At 55.0% G+C, this 14219-nt stretch overlaps 1 protein-coding gene across 1 annotated transcript; it reads right to left on the bottom strand.

Moving 5' to 3' along the window:
* Positions 1–2718: 2718 nt before the first annotated feature.
* On the bottom strand, positions 2719–9662 carry IL4 (interleukin 4). The gene is made up of 4 exons (XM_037130003.2): positions 9494–9662; positions 9193–9243; positions 4959–5087; positions 2719–2814 (listed from the first exon to the last, which is right to left on the bottom strand). Exons 1-4 carry the CDS (start codon positions 9626–9628, stop codon positions 2719–2721), a joined length of 411 nt encoding a protein of 136 aa, XP_036985898.2. The 5' UTR covers positions 9629–9662.
* Positions 9663–14219: the final 4557 nt, after the last annotated feature.

Raw genomic sequence — 14219 nt, 5'->3', positions numbered from 1 at the left:
ACCACCCTGTTGTCCGTGTCCATGGTCCTCTTTCCTTTTTACTCCATCCCTCCACCCCAACCCCCTCCCCGCCCCCCAGGGGCTGTCACCTGCTCTCCATCTGTGAGTCTGTCCCCATTTTCCTTGTTAGTTCAGGTCGTTCGATTCCACGTATGAGTGACATCATATGGTACTTGTCTTTCTCTGAGAAACATTTTTTCTTTCACTTATTCGGTGTTTATCACCTGCTAACGCGGGTTAGAGAGGTACCGCAGTCACAGGTAAGAGAGAGAGGCAGCCGCGGCAGGGAGGGAGGGCCCGCCACCGCCGCGCATTCCAGGCGCAGGCAGGAGGCTGGTGGGTGAAGCGGCCCTGGGCTGGGGCTGAACCGAGTTTCCTAAATGAATGTGCTTAAGTGACAGACGTCTCAACTTTCCCTTACCCCGAAGTTTCTTCCCTCGCTCTTTTTCAGGCGCCCTCAGTCCGCAAGGCCTCAGACTCGCTCCCCTGGCAAGCGCGGGGGCTCACTGGTGGGTGCTGCCCTGCCCAGCCAGGCCTCAGTTCTTCTCTGGGAGCGAGTGGACTCAGTGGCACCCTGTCCCCGACGCCACTCCCACGGCAGACCTGCCGGGGCCTGCAGGCCTCCTCTCCACGGCCCGGTCTGAAGATTTCTGCCCAACAGCCCATGTTTCGCCACCCTGGCCTCACACGCACGCTGCAAACCCACAGTTCATATCCTGTGGCAGACGCCAGCTCACATTAGCCATCGAATGCAAATGAGCCTCCATCAAAGAAGAAGGGAAACTAATGTGCTGAGGGTGGCCTTGGCGGCGCCATGCCTCTCTTGGTTGCCGTTGCCCCTGGCACCTGGTATTTCATGTGGGCAGGCTGAAACTGGCTGTGGTCAGGGTGAGACTTGAAGCTTTTGATTTGTTCCCTTGTTTTGAAGGGTTAAAAAGATATTGCATGTTTGGGTAGGATTTTAGTAGGAGTATTAATTGTCATCACGTCCGTGTGAGGCAGGGCGAAAAGCGCTCATTCACGGCAAGGAGACCCACATCCCCGCGGAGGACCCGTCTTCAAAAGGCGTCCACGCTTCACGCCGCTCTTCTTCCCTGGAGTTTTTCCAAATGGCAGCTTTACTGGGATGCGGCTCAGTTCAGTGGTTTTTAGTGTTAGCAGCGCGACTGCCTGTGGGAACACGCACTCCTCCCCCAGAAACCCGCGCCCTGAGCGGATCCTCCCCGCGCCGCAGCCCTCCCGGCCCGGCCCCTCCACGCTCTGTCTGTGGACTTGCCTCCTGGTCATTCATATAAATGGCAGCACGTCCACGAGGCCTTTCGCGTCTGGCTTCCCAGTGTAATGTGTTCGGGTTCATCCGTGTGGTGACCTGTGTCAGCATTTCATTGCTTTTTATCACCAAGTAACATTTCGTGGGGCGGCTGTGCCCCGTGGTGTCTGTCCAGCCCTGCACGCGTCCCCCTTTGTGCCGTCCTGAGGGCTGCTGAGAGCGTCTGGGGGGGGGCTCCGTGCTCAGGGCTCCTGGGTGGGCTCCGGGGGCTGCGCCTTCCTCCTTGGCTCGCCGGCAGTGTCTGAGAAGCCCGGTTGCCACGTCTTCGCCAACATTTCTCATCATCTTTTTTTTCTTTTTAATTTTTAGGAGCTCTGTATCTGGAGTGTGTGGCCCACACAGATTTACAATGGGAAGCTGACACCTTGCTCTCACCGTTCTCAGTCCAAGTCCCATCCCCAACACACCTCCTTCCCTGTTCAGTGTTTTGTTTTTTGTTTTAGTTTTTCTGGTGGCTACCATCACTATGCCAAAGATCTCTTGATTCACTCACTGTCGGGTTTTTTTCACTTTTTATTATAAAACCTTTCAAGTGTCCAAGGCAGAGCAGGACAGTCACCCCCTGTGGGCCCACCCCCTGTACCACAGCCAGCTCACTACCTACCCGTCTTGCCAGCTGTTTTTCGACTTATCAACTTTGGATACTGTGTGTTGATTTCCCTGTTGGAAAACGAGGGTTTACCTCATTAATTTGTCCCTTCCAAATGTTTCATAGCAAATTATTTTTAGATCTTCTCTTACCTTTGTAATTTTGAACACACACTTAAATCTCTGGTTCTGATCACGTCAACCTCAGGCGGTGCGCTGACGGCCCCCTCTTGGAGGGAGCTGGGGGCGCCAGCCCCGCTCGCCAGCCGGTCAGCTGCTTGACCTCGCGGCCGGTTTCAGCTGCACCTCGGGAATGTCGGGCTGGTCACATCAGCAGTCTGTTCCGTCATAATTCTCCGGTGCTTTGACTGCTGGCCCGCAGGCTGGAGCATCAAGCGCATTTACATGGGTAGGACTTTAAATCTCGTTCCCCGCAGAGCCGAGCACCCGGCAGGCACGTTCTGCATTCAGATCGGTTTGCTAGTCCCTAGTCTCCTGGACGCACTCTGCAGGCTTCTCTCTCACCACTTCTGTCTCAGGTGGGACTTGTCCTCTTTCATCCTTCTGGGCGTCCTGTCCCCAGCTGGAGAGAGGACAGCCATCTCCCCTTGCTGACTTGCACACTGGTTTCTCAGTAAATAAAACTGGTCTCCCCAAAGGTTGTCAAGGAAAGTGCCAGCGCTAGTGAAGCAACATCATGCCATCTGGTTCTACATATATTTTATTTTATGATGAGCTATAAATATATAAATAGTTTTAAAATAAGGCCATTAAAAACTCATAAATTAAAACATTCAGCTTCAACCCCTGGCGTATTTCTCTTGCATGATCCTCCTTAGCCTCTCCAGGAAGTCCTTCAGTGCACTCTTCCTGACTCCGTCTGTGGGACACGTGTTCTGCGAAGGAAACAGCTCGTTAGCTCGTGCAGCCGAATATTTGGCTCCCGCCCTCGTGCCTGTCTACTTGAGACAAGCCCACTCTGGCGTTCGCACCCGAACAATGATCAAAGCTGGGCCTCGGGCCAGCTTGCCCCGAATCTGACTCTGCCCCGGCCCAGCCGGCTTCGCCTGCTTTCTGTGCATAGCGCCGACTCTCCTAGAAATGGTTCCTGTACCCCCTCTCAGTGCTGCCTTTGGGGGTGTCACTGTGTGAGAAAGGTGTGTCCACACTGCTAGGTACAGCTCAGGGCCGCAGCACGAAGGTGGAGGTTGAGACCTGCTGTCCACTAAAGTAGCAGCACCAGGGCTGGACTCGTTTGGCAGGAGGGGTCCCAGGTCCCGCCGCCAGTCCACTGCTTCGGTTCAGCTCGTAACTCTGGACAGACCACTACATTTATAAAACACTTCCGCTCGCTCTTTGTAAAATGGGAACAACAGTGTGGATTTTATAAGACAATTAAGAGGATTAAAAGAGAACGAGTGTGATGCCAGGTCCCTATCCTGTTACCTCATCACATAGACAGTTAAGGAGGCAGGCCCGGGGAGGGGAGGGAGGTCCCCAGCTCCTCTCCTGGACGTTACGTGGCTTCCACTCCGGCTGTCCCTCCTCCTGCACTGCCGGCTCTCCCCGGCCCCTGGGCTTTTCCCGCTGGTCCACAAGCATGCTGAGTGTGTACCCCATCTTCAAAGAGCCCCCGTCCTTCCACACCTGCCCGTCAACTGCTGGCCCACCCCGCTGCCGCCTTATATAGCAAAACCCCTCCTGGGGTTTTCCGTGCTCGCTGCCCTCCTGTCCCTTCCTCCTGTTCCTGCATCTCCTGTGTCGGCCTCTGCAGTGCCCTCTGCCACACCAGGTCCAGGGGCCGCCTCTTCATCTTACCCGACCTTCCAGGACACTGGACACACCTCGCCATTCCCTCCTTAAAAGCATCGTCACTTGCCTTCTGGGCACCACACACTCTTCAGCTTCCTAACACCTTCCTGCTGCCCCTCAGTCTCTTGCTGGACCCTGTACCTGACCTCTGGCTGCCAGCGCCTGCGGGCCCAGCATGTGATCCCCCCCCACACACACCCCTGCCTTTCAGGTCCCGCCTTTGACACCTCTGTGAGGACTCCTCCTTTCATACCACAGGCTCTGACCCCTCCCCTGGGCTTCAGACTTTTCCAGCAGTCTCAGCGTCTCCACTCGGCTGCCAGCACGCGCGGCAGACTTAGTCTGCAGAGAACTAAGCTCCTGGCCTTGCTTTGCCGCTGGTCTTCCATGTACGTCCTCACCAGCCACCTGCCAGGGGCTCAGGCTTGGGACCCGGTCACCTTGCACTCATGCCCGCACCCCCCGCACTCTGGATGGGTCACCTCGTCCTTCTGGCTGTTTTTGTTACACCCCACATCTAACAGCCTCTACCACTCCCGCTTTCAAAGCCACCGCCACCTTCCTCCTGGGGCGCTGCAGTGGCCTCCAGTGGGCCGCCTGGCTTCGGGGCTGACCCTCCTGCCTCCTCTTTCCCTCCCAGCAGCCAGAGTGAGCGTTTGAATCCCCAAACCCTGTCGCATCCTGTGCCTTGCTCAAAACCCTGCAGGTGCCTCCCAGCACAGCTGGGGCAGAAGCCAAAGGCCCAGTGGGAGGGGACGTCCTGCTGAGCCCCCTTGCTCACCGTGCTCCAGCCTCATCCTCATCTCCGAACACAGGGGCCGTTTCCACCTGAGGGCCTTTGCACAGCTGTCCCCCGGGGAGGCCTGATCCCTCACTTAACGTAAACATTTTCTCAGTATCACCAGCTCCTAAGTGAGCCCTTTTCCTTCCTCCTCCCCCCGCACACTCTTTATTGCTCTGTTTTCCTGCCCAGCACTAACCACTGTGGGACATTACAGGATGACGAGTCAGTCTGCTTTTCTGCCTGCCCGGCCCAGAACCTCCTGTCAGACGGGGACTCCGCCTTCCTCCCTTGAACACTGTGCCCCCAGGGCCCTGGCACGCCTGGGCCTCCACAGGCACGTGTCGGCTGAGTGCGAGTTGGTTAAGATGGGACCACCACTTGTAAGGAGGGACAGTGAGATGTGAGGGCGCCGTGGGGAGCCGCCGCGGGCGCGGTGCAGCTCACCTGGCCGGCCAGGCCGCTGAGACTCCTGTCGAGTCTGCTCAGGAACCTCCTGGATGCGCACTTGTGGTGCCTGTACAGCTGCCGCAGCGCCGTCGCCGCCCTGCAGAAGGTCTCCCGCTCGGTTGTGTTCTAGAAAGAGAAACGCCAGTGTTACCTACCAGCGCTGTTTTGAACCTGGAGAGAGAGCTTCCCTTCTGGTTTCTTTTTTCTGGGAAGACAGGCGGTGACGGTAAGTTAGCTCAGCTGGGGCTCAGGTGTCCCAGATGCCTGCCGTGGGAGCGAATCCCAGCCGCCGGCCTCAGCCAGAGACCGGTAAGCCAGCCCCCCAGGGGCCTGCAAATGCAGCAGTGTTTTCTCAGGAGCTCCTGGTTTCCTTTCAGGGCGCTTTGCTGAGCTGCCAAGTCACAGAGCGGTGATCTGAAAAGGCAGACCCACCTCTCCGGGCCCAGGGCTGTTTCTTTACTAGACACAGCTGTTCTCTGTGTGGACGGCGCCTCATTCCAATCAGGTTTTAAAGTCCAGGTTTCCCTCCTTAGTAACTGGATGCCCCTTTGGCCTGGACAGGGCTGCCTTGGGCCACGCCTCCCACTTAGCCATCCCTAAGGGAGATAGTGGTTTATGCAGAAACTCAGTGTCCAGGTGAGGGCATAAGACATTTCCCCACAGTGAGGTCAGGGTCAGGGTGAGGTGCCCCAGAAGTCTGGCCTCGGGACACCAGGGACACTCCCGAGAGAGTGTGCTATTGAGCTGGGCCTTGTCAGGGGCCTTGGACCGTGAATGTGTGCGATCAGAGCCTCCTTGGAGTGCTGGGAGCTCCGGATGGGGGTCTGGCCACCTGCCTCTTCCTGGGGATGTTTGAGCCTTAGAGGAGGGAATGTCCAGGCAGGGGAACTGTTCTTAGAGGGATGGTGTCTCGGCCTGAATCGGGCCTGGTGCGAGACACCGAGTCACAGAGCCTGGAGGGTGGCTTGCCTGAGTCCCATCCAGCTCAGATGGCTCTCTCTGGCCCCTGCTCAGACGTGCTCTGGTTCCTCGCCACCCACAGTGTGGCCCCGGGGCACAGCAGCACAGACATCTCGTGGGAGCTGGTTAGAAGTGCCGAGTCTCAGGCCCCACCCGCACCCCTCACCGAATCATAAATGTACGTTAACAATGGGTCCAGGGGATTTTTATAGCAGAAGCACTGTCCAAGCAGCTTAGTTACATATTTTTTCTCATTACCAAAGCAATATAAGTTTACTACAAAAATCATATATATCCAACAAAAATGAATTCACTCATTATCCCACCAGCCACAGATAACTACTGTTAATATTTTGGTATCTTCCAGAGGTTTTAAAAATACTTGTTTCAAAATAGGGACCAGCTATTGGTGCTGCTTTGTAACTTTTTACACTTAACACATAGCACAAGCATTTCCTTACATCCTTCAAAAGCGTTCGAACACGGAATCGAGACCTCTGCAGGGGTGCGTGGCATGTTCGTACCCTAATCGATCAGCACCTATTGCTGCAGGTTTTTGCCTCCGTCAGTGACGCCTGTGTAAATCTTTGTGTTCACCTCTTATTTCTTCAGGCTACTTTCCAGAAGCCCCAGAATCCCTAACTACAATAGCTCCCCGCATCCCCTGCAGGGGGATGGACCCTGAGAGGGTGGGCACGACCCCTGACAGGGCATGCATTTAACAAACTGGTTGGAGCCCCCTCCTGGGCCCTGATTCCAGTTGGAAGTTGCAGAGCAACACCAGTATCTCTAGGCTCAGGGAGCCAAGAGCCTCCCATGAATCAGGGGGCTTTGTGAGCAGGCGTGGCGGGCTGCCTGCGGATGCACCTGAGGCAGACCCTCTGAGGCTGTGGAGGGAAGAGTGAGGTTCGAGAGCCAAAAGGAGAAGAGTCCTTTTGCTTATTTTCCGATCAAAACCTAGTGAGACTTCTGAGAAACTGGCTTGGAGCCTAGAAATTAAACTGCCTCTTAGTTTTGCATATGTGGCCATGTGTTACAGGAAAGCCCTCCAAAGATATTTGTTAAAGGGTAGTTTGGATAAAATAGGAATTGAAAAGCATTTGAATCAAGTGGAAAAACCTTAAAAATACCTAATTCTAAAGGCCGTTTTAACTAAGGGCCTTAACGTCTTAGTTCCATCAGTATGGCGGCAACAGGGAGGTGCCCGGTGGGCACTGGGTGCTCGCAGCCGCCTGCCCAGCTCCCTCTGCCCGAGGGTGCCCAGCACAGCTCAGGGGCAGGGGCACGCCTCCACGGCCCTGTGGACCGCACAGGCCAGAGCTGCCCCCGAAAGGAGGCTGCTAGGGGAGGCCCAGACTCGTGCCAGGAGCACTCCGTCTGCGTGGGAGCGTCAGAAGGCGCAGCGCTGTCCAGGAGGCTGCTGCTGTGGCAGAGACTTGGGGGAGCTCTGACCTGGTTTGTGACTGGCTTCAGGGAGCGTCCTAGAGACTCCCTCATTTCCACTTCTGCCCAAAATTAGTCAGCCAGTTCTGTGCATGAGAAAATCCTTTACTTTCACTTTTAAAAAATGGAGGGTTGACATAGAGCTTTCTGAAAAATCACAAACCTTAGCTCTCTCTGGCAGGAGATGCCTCCAGCTCATCACTCGCCCAGGAAACCCATCAGAGACCAGCCAGCCTCCGCACTCTGCTTCTCTGCACCCAGGTTTTATCTTCCGCCCAGAACGGTATCGTCTTACAATTGCACTTCCCACCAGCTCAAGAGCCGGACTCCAACCTGCCTTCAGCATCACTTTCATTTCCTCAGATGTGGAAACTGAGGCACAAAGAGCTGTGCTGACTCGCTGAAGGCCACACAGCTAGTTCATGGCAGAACCAGGGCTGAAACCACAGACTGGATCTCATTCAGGCCCCTGCTCTTCCTCCAGGCCTTGCCCTTGGCCTTGGTCGGGCCCTCTGGAGATCCAGCACACAAGGCTGTGGACTCTTGTCTATTATATATATATATGTGTGTGTGTATATGTGTGTATGTGTGTATATATATATAAAGTATTAGTACATCACATTAACATACATGATTGTATATGTATATAAAATCTCCAAGTTCTTCTAACCTATGAATAGACAGAGTCTGATACATAATGAGATTCCGAAGGACAAAATTCTATAGTATATATTCTTATATATGGGACATTTATTTTATGTAATATTGTATAGAATTATATTACACTGTTACCTATTCTTGTATATCAGGATCCTGAAATAATCGTCAGTGAAGTGAGGCATCCAGGTAAAGGCCCGAAGAAGAGTTTTTCTCAAGAAGTAGGACGGGCCTGGCTGGGACCCAGGTGCTGGGGTGTGGCCCTGCCCAGCCCATGGGGCTTCACTCCTGGCCAAGCCACCCCCTTGGTGCACGTGGAAAGCAGGTGGTTAGGAGACCACTGGCACATTGAAGCTTTGGGTTTTTCACTCTCAGTTGTGTGTTTCCATGAAAACAGGAACTGATGTGCACGAAGCCATCGATATATCTGCAGTCTGCAGCCGTGTGTTTGTCAGAGAAAACGCACTATCAGCTGTCAAATCTGTCTCCTCCCACTGCAGATGGAGGGGCGGGGGTGAGACTCGCAGGAGGTGGGAAGGTGAGATGCCCGAGCAGCCAGAAGCAGGGATGAGTTGGACCTTGTCTGGCAGGAGGCTCTGGACCAGGCTGGAGGGGCGCCGGCAGGACAGAGCCAGCCGAGGGTCTGTGAACAGCCGCCCCGGAGCCGGCGGGCCCTCAGCTGACCAGGCTGCGGAAGAGGAGGGGCTCTGGCAATACCCTCTCTGTAGCCATAGGAAGTCTCTTAGACAAAATGAAAGCTCCCTCAACCTGTAATCTCAATATCTGTTTTTGTGAGAGCATTTGGTTTTTCGGAAATGTACGGGCCAGAAAACTCTCTCCTTCAACAAGCGTTTACCGAGTGCCTCCTATATTCCAGGCACTGGGCCAGGAATACAGAGCTAGAGAGCTCTTCCTCGGCCGGGAGGTGAAGCCGGATCACAGAATCCAAGCTTTCTACTCCACATCTTCTACGTCAAGCGCAACCAGATACACCAACACATGTTTTGAGAGTAAAGGTCAGAATTCGCATTCTTTGAAAACATGTAACACCTTATAGCTAAGTCCGGCCTGTTCGCTTTCTGTTCAGAAAGTTTCTTGTTCAAACACTTGTGGATGCCTGCCCTGTCCCGAGTCACCCAGCTGCCAGGCAGACCACCCCAACCGGGCTTACCTTTGGGGCAGCCAAGACGTCGGCTACGGGCAGCTCCATGCACCGTGGGTCCTTGGCCCGGCAGGAACGAGAGACAAGAGACAGAGTCACTTCCAACTGCACAGAATAACTTTTGCCTGGCAGCCCCCACTCCCTCAAACTGAAGAAACTTCCTCCAGCCCCTCAGCGGGGGGAGAGGGGGCGGGCAGGGAAGCACCGAGGGACAGGTTTCCCATCAACACCTCCCAGGGACCACCTCATGTCCGACAAAGACCCGCAGCCTTGCCACACATGGACAGCCGGTGCCAGAGAGCCTACTCACCTTTCTCGCTGTGAGGATGTTCAGCGTCTTGATGGTCTCTTCTAAGGTGAGGTTGGGCTTGCGTCCGTGGACGAAGTTGCTGCTACAGGCTAGTAAGCAGACCAGAGCTGGGATCAGGTGGGTGGGGAGACCCATGGACAGATCTCTCCTCGCAATGACAACGCGAGGTGATGAGTTTGCCAGGAGAAGCTAACAGTGCAATTCTGACAACAATATCTCTATATATAGATTTAAAATTGCTGAAACCAAGGGAAAATGAGTTTACATTGGAAATTTTCATTACACCAGGTTGGGGCCAATCAGCACCTCTCTTCCAGGAGAAAAAATATGCCTCACAGAAACAGGTAAAATGTTCCTGTGAAATCAGACCAATAGGAAAATGAAACCTTTTTTTTTAAATTAACTACAAAGTATCAGCATAGGAAATTACACCATAATATGCTCTTTAGATTAATCTTATCAGCTTGGGGTTGTTGCTAGCTTGTTGCTTTGCAGGAAGAGGCCACAGGTGTCCGAATTTGTTGTAGCGCAATCCTCCTGGGGAAAGATAGAGTAATATCAAGAAAGCCTGACTTGAATGGTATTTTAACCTGGCTTTTTCCAAGTATGGGTGGCATCTTGGAAACTTCTTTTGTGGAAAAGGTGATCTGGGGCTCTGTCTGGGTGGAAGGCCAGCAGCAAGCACAGGTCTCCTGGCCGAGCACTCGCGCGCCGTTCTCCCGGGTGAGGGCAGGGGGCGCCCTGTGGGGAGGGGGGCTCCGTTCTGGTCCCAGCAGGTGCGAGGGTCCCCAAAAGGAAGGGGGCGCTAGGCACATTAGGTGCGTCCTGAGGCTTCAGGAATGAAATTTAAATACATCTTTGGCTAAAAGAGCCACCACCGTACTGATTTACCAATCAGATGACTTTGTTAATGGCTACCACCCACCTGCTGCTGTAGCCCAGGACCCGGGGAGGTGCCCAGCACTCCTCGGTCACACACGTGCAGCAGGGTGGTCATGCTTCTGCGCGCCACGCTTGTCCCCCCAGCCCAAACCTCTCCTTTCCTTCCCTCTCTACTTCCCTTGTTCCAACCCTCCTCTCCCTCCGGGAGTCACAAAGGGGAGATGACTGTGTAGGTTGTTCCTGCACTTCGGACCTTATTACAAGGGCCAGCGCCCTGTGAAGGACACAGGGCCTGGGCGACTGGGGCAGGAAGGTGCTTCCATCGTATTGAGGGTGCTTCCACCCAGACTGGGCCACACGCTTGCCCAGCTCAAGGCCGTGACCGCTCCCGCCAGCCGCGTGGAGGTGGGCGCCCTACCCGGGGTTAAGGGCGGAGCCTCCACCACCCTGCCCTCCCTTTCCACGCCAGCTGCAGGTGTGCGGGTCTCCACCCACTCTCACCTTGGGCTGACTGGCTACAAATTCCAGAGTCCGCACGATCCCCTCAGGTTCAGTAATTGGCTCAGAACTCAGGAAAGCGCCGCACATTTTCATTACAGCGGAGGAGGCCAATCAGACACAGTAGGATGGTGAGGTCCACGGGGCTCCCAACGGGAAGCTGCCGCCCTCCCCTCCCTGCGGAGTGAGAACGTGCCCCTCCCCGGCACCTGGACGCACGCGAAGCGCTTCTGAGCCGGCAGCTCACCCCGGCGCCCACGCGCGGTGTCACGGGGCGGCCCTCCATGGGCAGGCTGCTGGAGTGGCTGGCCACTCCGCTGACCTTCTGCTGGGCCCCCGCCCGAGAGAGAGGGTGGGCAGATACCACAGCAGCTTAACGGTGTGGTGACCACCCACCCCTGCCTCTCCCCACCCCGTCTTCAGTAGCCTCATTAGCATAAATTAGAGGTTATTGTGCAAGAGCAGGCATAAAGGTCAGATTTGGGAGTTAAGTTTATTGTTTTTTTTTAAATACAGATATTTCTCTTTCTCTCCAGTTTTATTGAGATATAATTGTATATAGCACTGTTTAAGTTTAAAGTATATGTAGCACAATATTTGACTCACATATATTGTGAAATGATTATATCACAATATATGTGATAGGGGTGGTTGCAGGTTCGATTCCCAGTCAGGGCACATGCCTGGGTTGTGGGCCAGGTGCCCAGTAGGGGGCGTGTGAGAGGCAGCCACACAGTGATGTTTCTCTCGGTCTCTTCCTCCCTTCCCTCCTCTCTAAAAAAAAATAATTATAAAATCTTTTAAAAATTAAAAAATGTGTTTTTCCTTGTGATGAGGAGGACCGGAGACTCTACTCTCTTAGCAACTCCCAAATACACCACACAGTGGTGTCACCGACAGTCACCCGTCCCTGACGTCCAGCGCTTTATGTGACAACTGGAAGTGTGTGCTGTGTGACCACCTCCGCCCCCCAGCCCTCTCCTCCGGTCCCCGCAAATCCGATCTCTGTTTTCTGTGAGTTTGGTTGGGTTGCTTGTTGGTAGGTCCCGACACAGGAGTGCTTATGGTCTTTGTCTTTCCCTGTCTGACGTCTGGCTGCGCACAGCGCCCTCGGGGCCTGTCCCTGTTGTCACCAATGGCTGGATTTCCCCCCTTTGTATGGCTGAGTCACATGTTCTATTGTGTGTGTGTGTGTGACATTTTCTTTATCCACGCGTCCATCAATGGACACGGAGGTCGTTTCCATGTCTTAGCCGTTGTAAATCATGCGTCAGGGAACAGGGGGGCATGGGTAGCTCTTCAAGTTAGGGTTTGTGTTTCCATTGGATAACTAGCCAGACGTGAAATCGTTGCATCGCAAGGCAGTTCCATTTTTAGTTTTGGGGGAACCTCCACACAGTTTCCACAGTGGCTGCACCAGTGATGTTCCCAGCAACAGTGCTCCAGGGTCCCCTCTCTCCTCGTCATTGCCAGCACTTGTCGTCTCCTGTCTTTTTAAGGGTGGGCATTCCGACAGGTGTGAGACGGTGTCTCGGCGTGGCCTGGACCTGCACTTCCCGTGACTAGTGACGTGGAGCACCTTTCCACGTACCGCTTGGCCATTCCTGTACCTTCCACGGAAAAATGTCTGCTCGGGTCTTTTCCCATCTTTAAATGGGATGGTTTGGTTTTCACTAGGGTAAGTTAATCCTTCACTACACAGACAAGTGGAATTTGTGAGACAGGCAGAGGGTTCCTTCCAGTGTAGGTGGAGACTTCAAGTCATAGGAACTATTATTTGGAGTAAAATGGCACATGCTCCTTTGTTGAGGAAAGGTTCAAGTTAAAACAGGGTGAACTTGGGAGAGCAGACGCCGGAGGAGATCTGGGCTGCAAGCACACCTCTCAGAGCTGAGAGCGGCCAGTGCGCATTCAGGGGTGGCTTTTGGGGGCGCCTGACCTCTCTGCGGGCCGGACCGGGCGTGTGGCTCTGGGGGCAAACGTGTGGGGCAGGAAAGGAATAGAACTTCTTTGTGGTTCTTCAGTGGTGGATGAGGCCAGGGAAACTAGGATGAACTTTCCAGAACATCAAGGAGTGGCCAGAGGTCCCCTGGAGGGGAAGCAGAAATCAGGCTGCGGTGCACGTGGCTACCTGGGCGGAGGCGGCCTGGAGGGGCCTGCAGGTCAGGGAGGGACTCAGCCTGCAGGAGGGCGCTGCTGGGCCCACACCCTCTTCCCTGAGCCCTCTGAGAGAGCCGACCCCCAGCCCTGGCCCCTCTGTGGCCTCAGAACTTTCCTTTCAGCCCGAATCAAACCAGCTATAAGCACTGGGTTAGAGTTTAGCAAACAGGGCACTTGTCGGCCCTGTGCTCACTGACCCTGTGCGGGTCAGTTTCCTTACCTGTGAAATGGGAAGTGCTGGCTCTCAGCACTCCATGCAGGGTGTGACTGGTGGCCAGCACTGCACGTGGTGGCCCAGGCAGCCTGTTGGTGCTGGCAGGCACCACGCAGCCCCTCTGTGAAGTGAGGGTGATAGCTGTCCCTGCCTCGTGAGGTTGTTCTGGGGGAAAAAGCAGTGTTCCTGAAGCAGTCAGAGTGGCGCCTGGTGCACAGCGAGGCTCTGTACGCGAGAGCACCACCGCCATCGCCAGCATGGCCATCATCACTGGTCCTGTGTTCTCTTGGTCCAGTGACTGTGGTGCCAACTGTCTCAGAAACCTGAGTCTGGACGGGGCCGTGCAAGTTTTGCTGGTGGACACATCCCCACATGTGGCCCTCCTGGATGAGTCCCCGATTTTAGGCCCTGTCCTTGTCCCTGGGAGTCACCCGTGGTTGCTGCACTGCAGCCCTTGCACCGACGTGTCTGGACTCGGAAGTCCAGGTGGTGCAGAAGGAGGTGCTGCTGAGAGCCCTTTAGGCAGGAAGGACTTGGTGCAGGAGAGTGGCCGAGGGTGAGACGGTGGGGGAGCGGGCTCCGGGCTGGGTCCCAGCCTCTGAAGAAACGACCCAGAGGAAGGACCACTACCCTAGGAGCTGCCATGGCAGGGCTGAAGTTCAAGAACGCAGCCCCGAGGCTACAGTCCAGGGACCCCAGAACTGTTTCCTCACTGCCTCTCCACACCCCAAACCAGCTCAGGAGTAAACGGCCCCCACCCCACACACGGGAGCTAGAAGATGGTGTCTGCCTGTCCACTCACCTGCCTCTCGAAGCTCGCTGGGGAGCAGTTCAGACCCCGACTTGAACTTGGGGTGGGGGTCAGGGGTCAGAGGACTGAACCATAAGCCCTTAAGGGCAAAGGCAGGGAGCTTGAGCAGAGTGGCCCAGCCTCTCCTGGCCCCTGGTGGACGATTCTTGTTCCCCTGCCGC

The sequence above is a fragment of the Artibeus jamaicensis genome, unplaced genomic scaffold, assembly GCF_021234435.1.
Source record: "Artibeus jamaicensis isolate MK-2021 breed Jamaican fruit bat unplaced genomic scaffold, CSHL_Jam_final contig_786, whole genome shotgun sequence".
Taxonomy (NCBI): Eukaryota; Metazoa; Chordata; class Mammalia; order Chiroptera; family Phyllostomidae; genus Artibeus; species Artibeus jamaicensis.
Note: the sequence above shows the minus strand (reverse complement) of the source record. Positions and strands in the feature narration are given on the sequence as shown.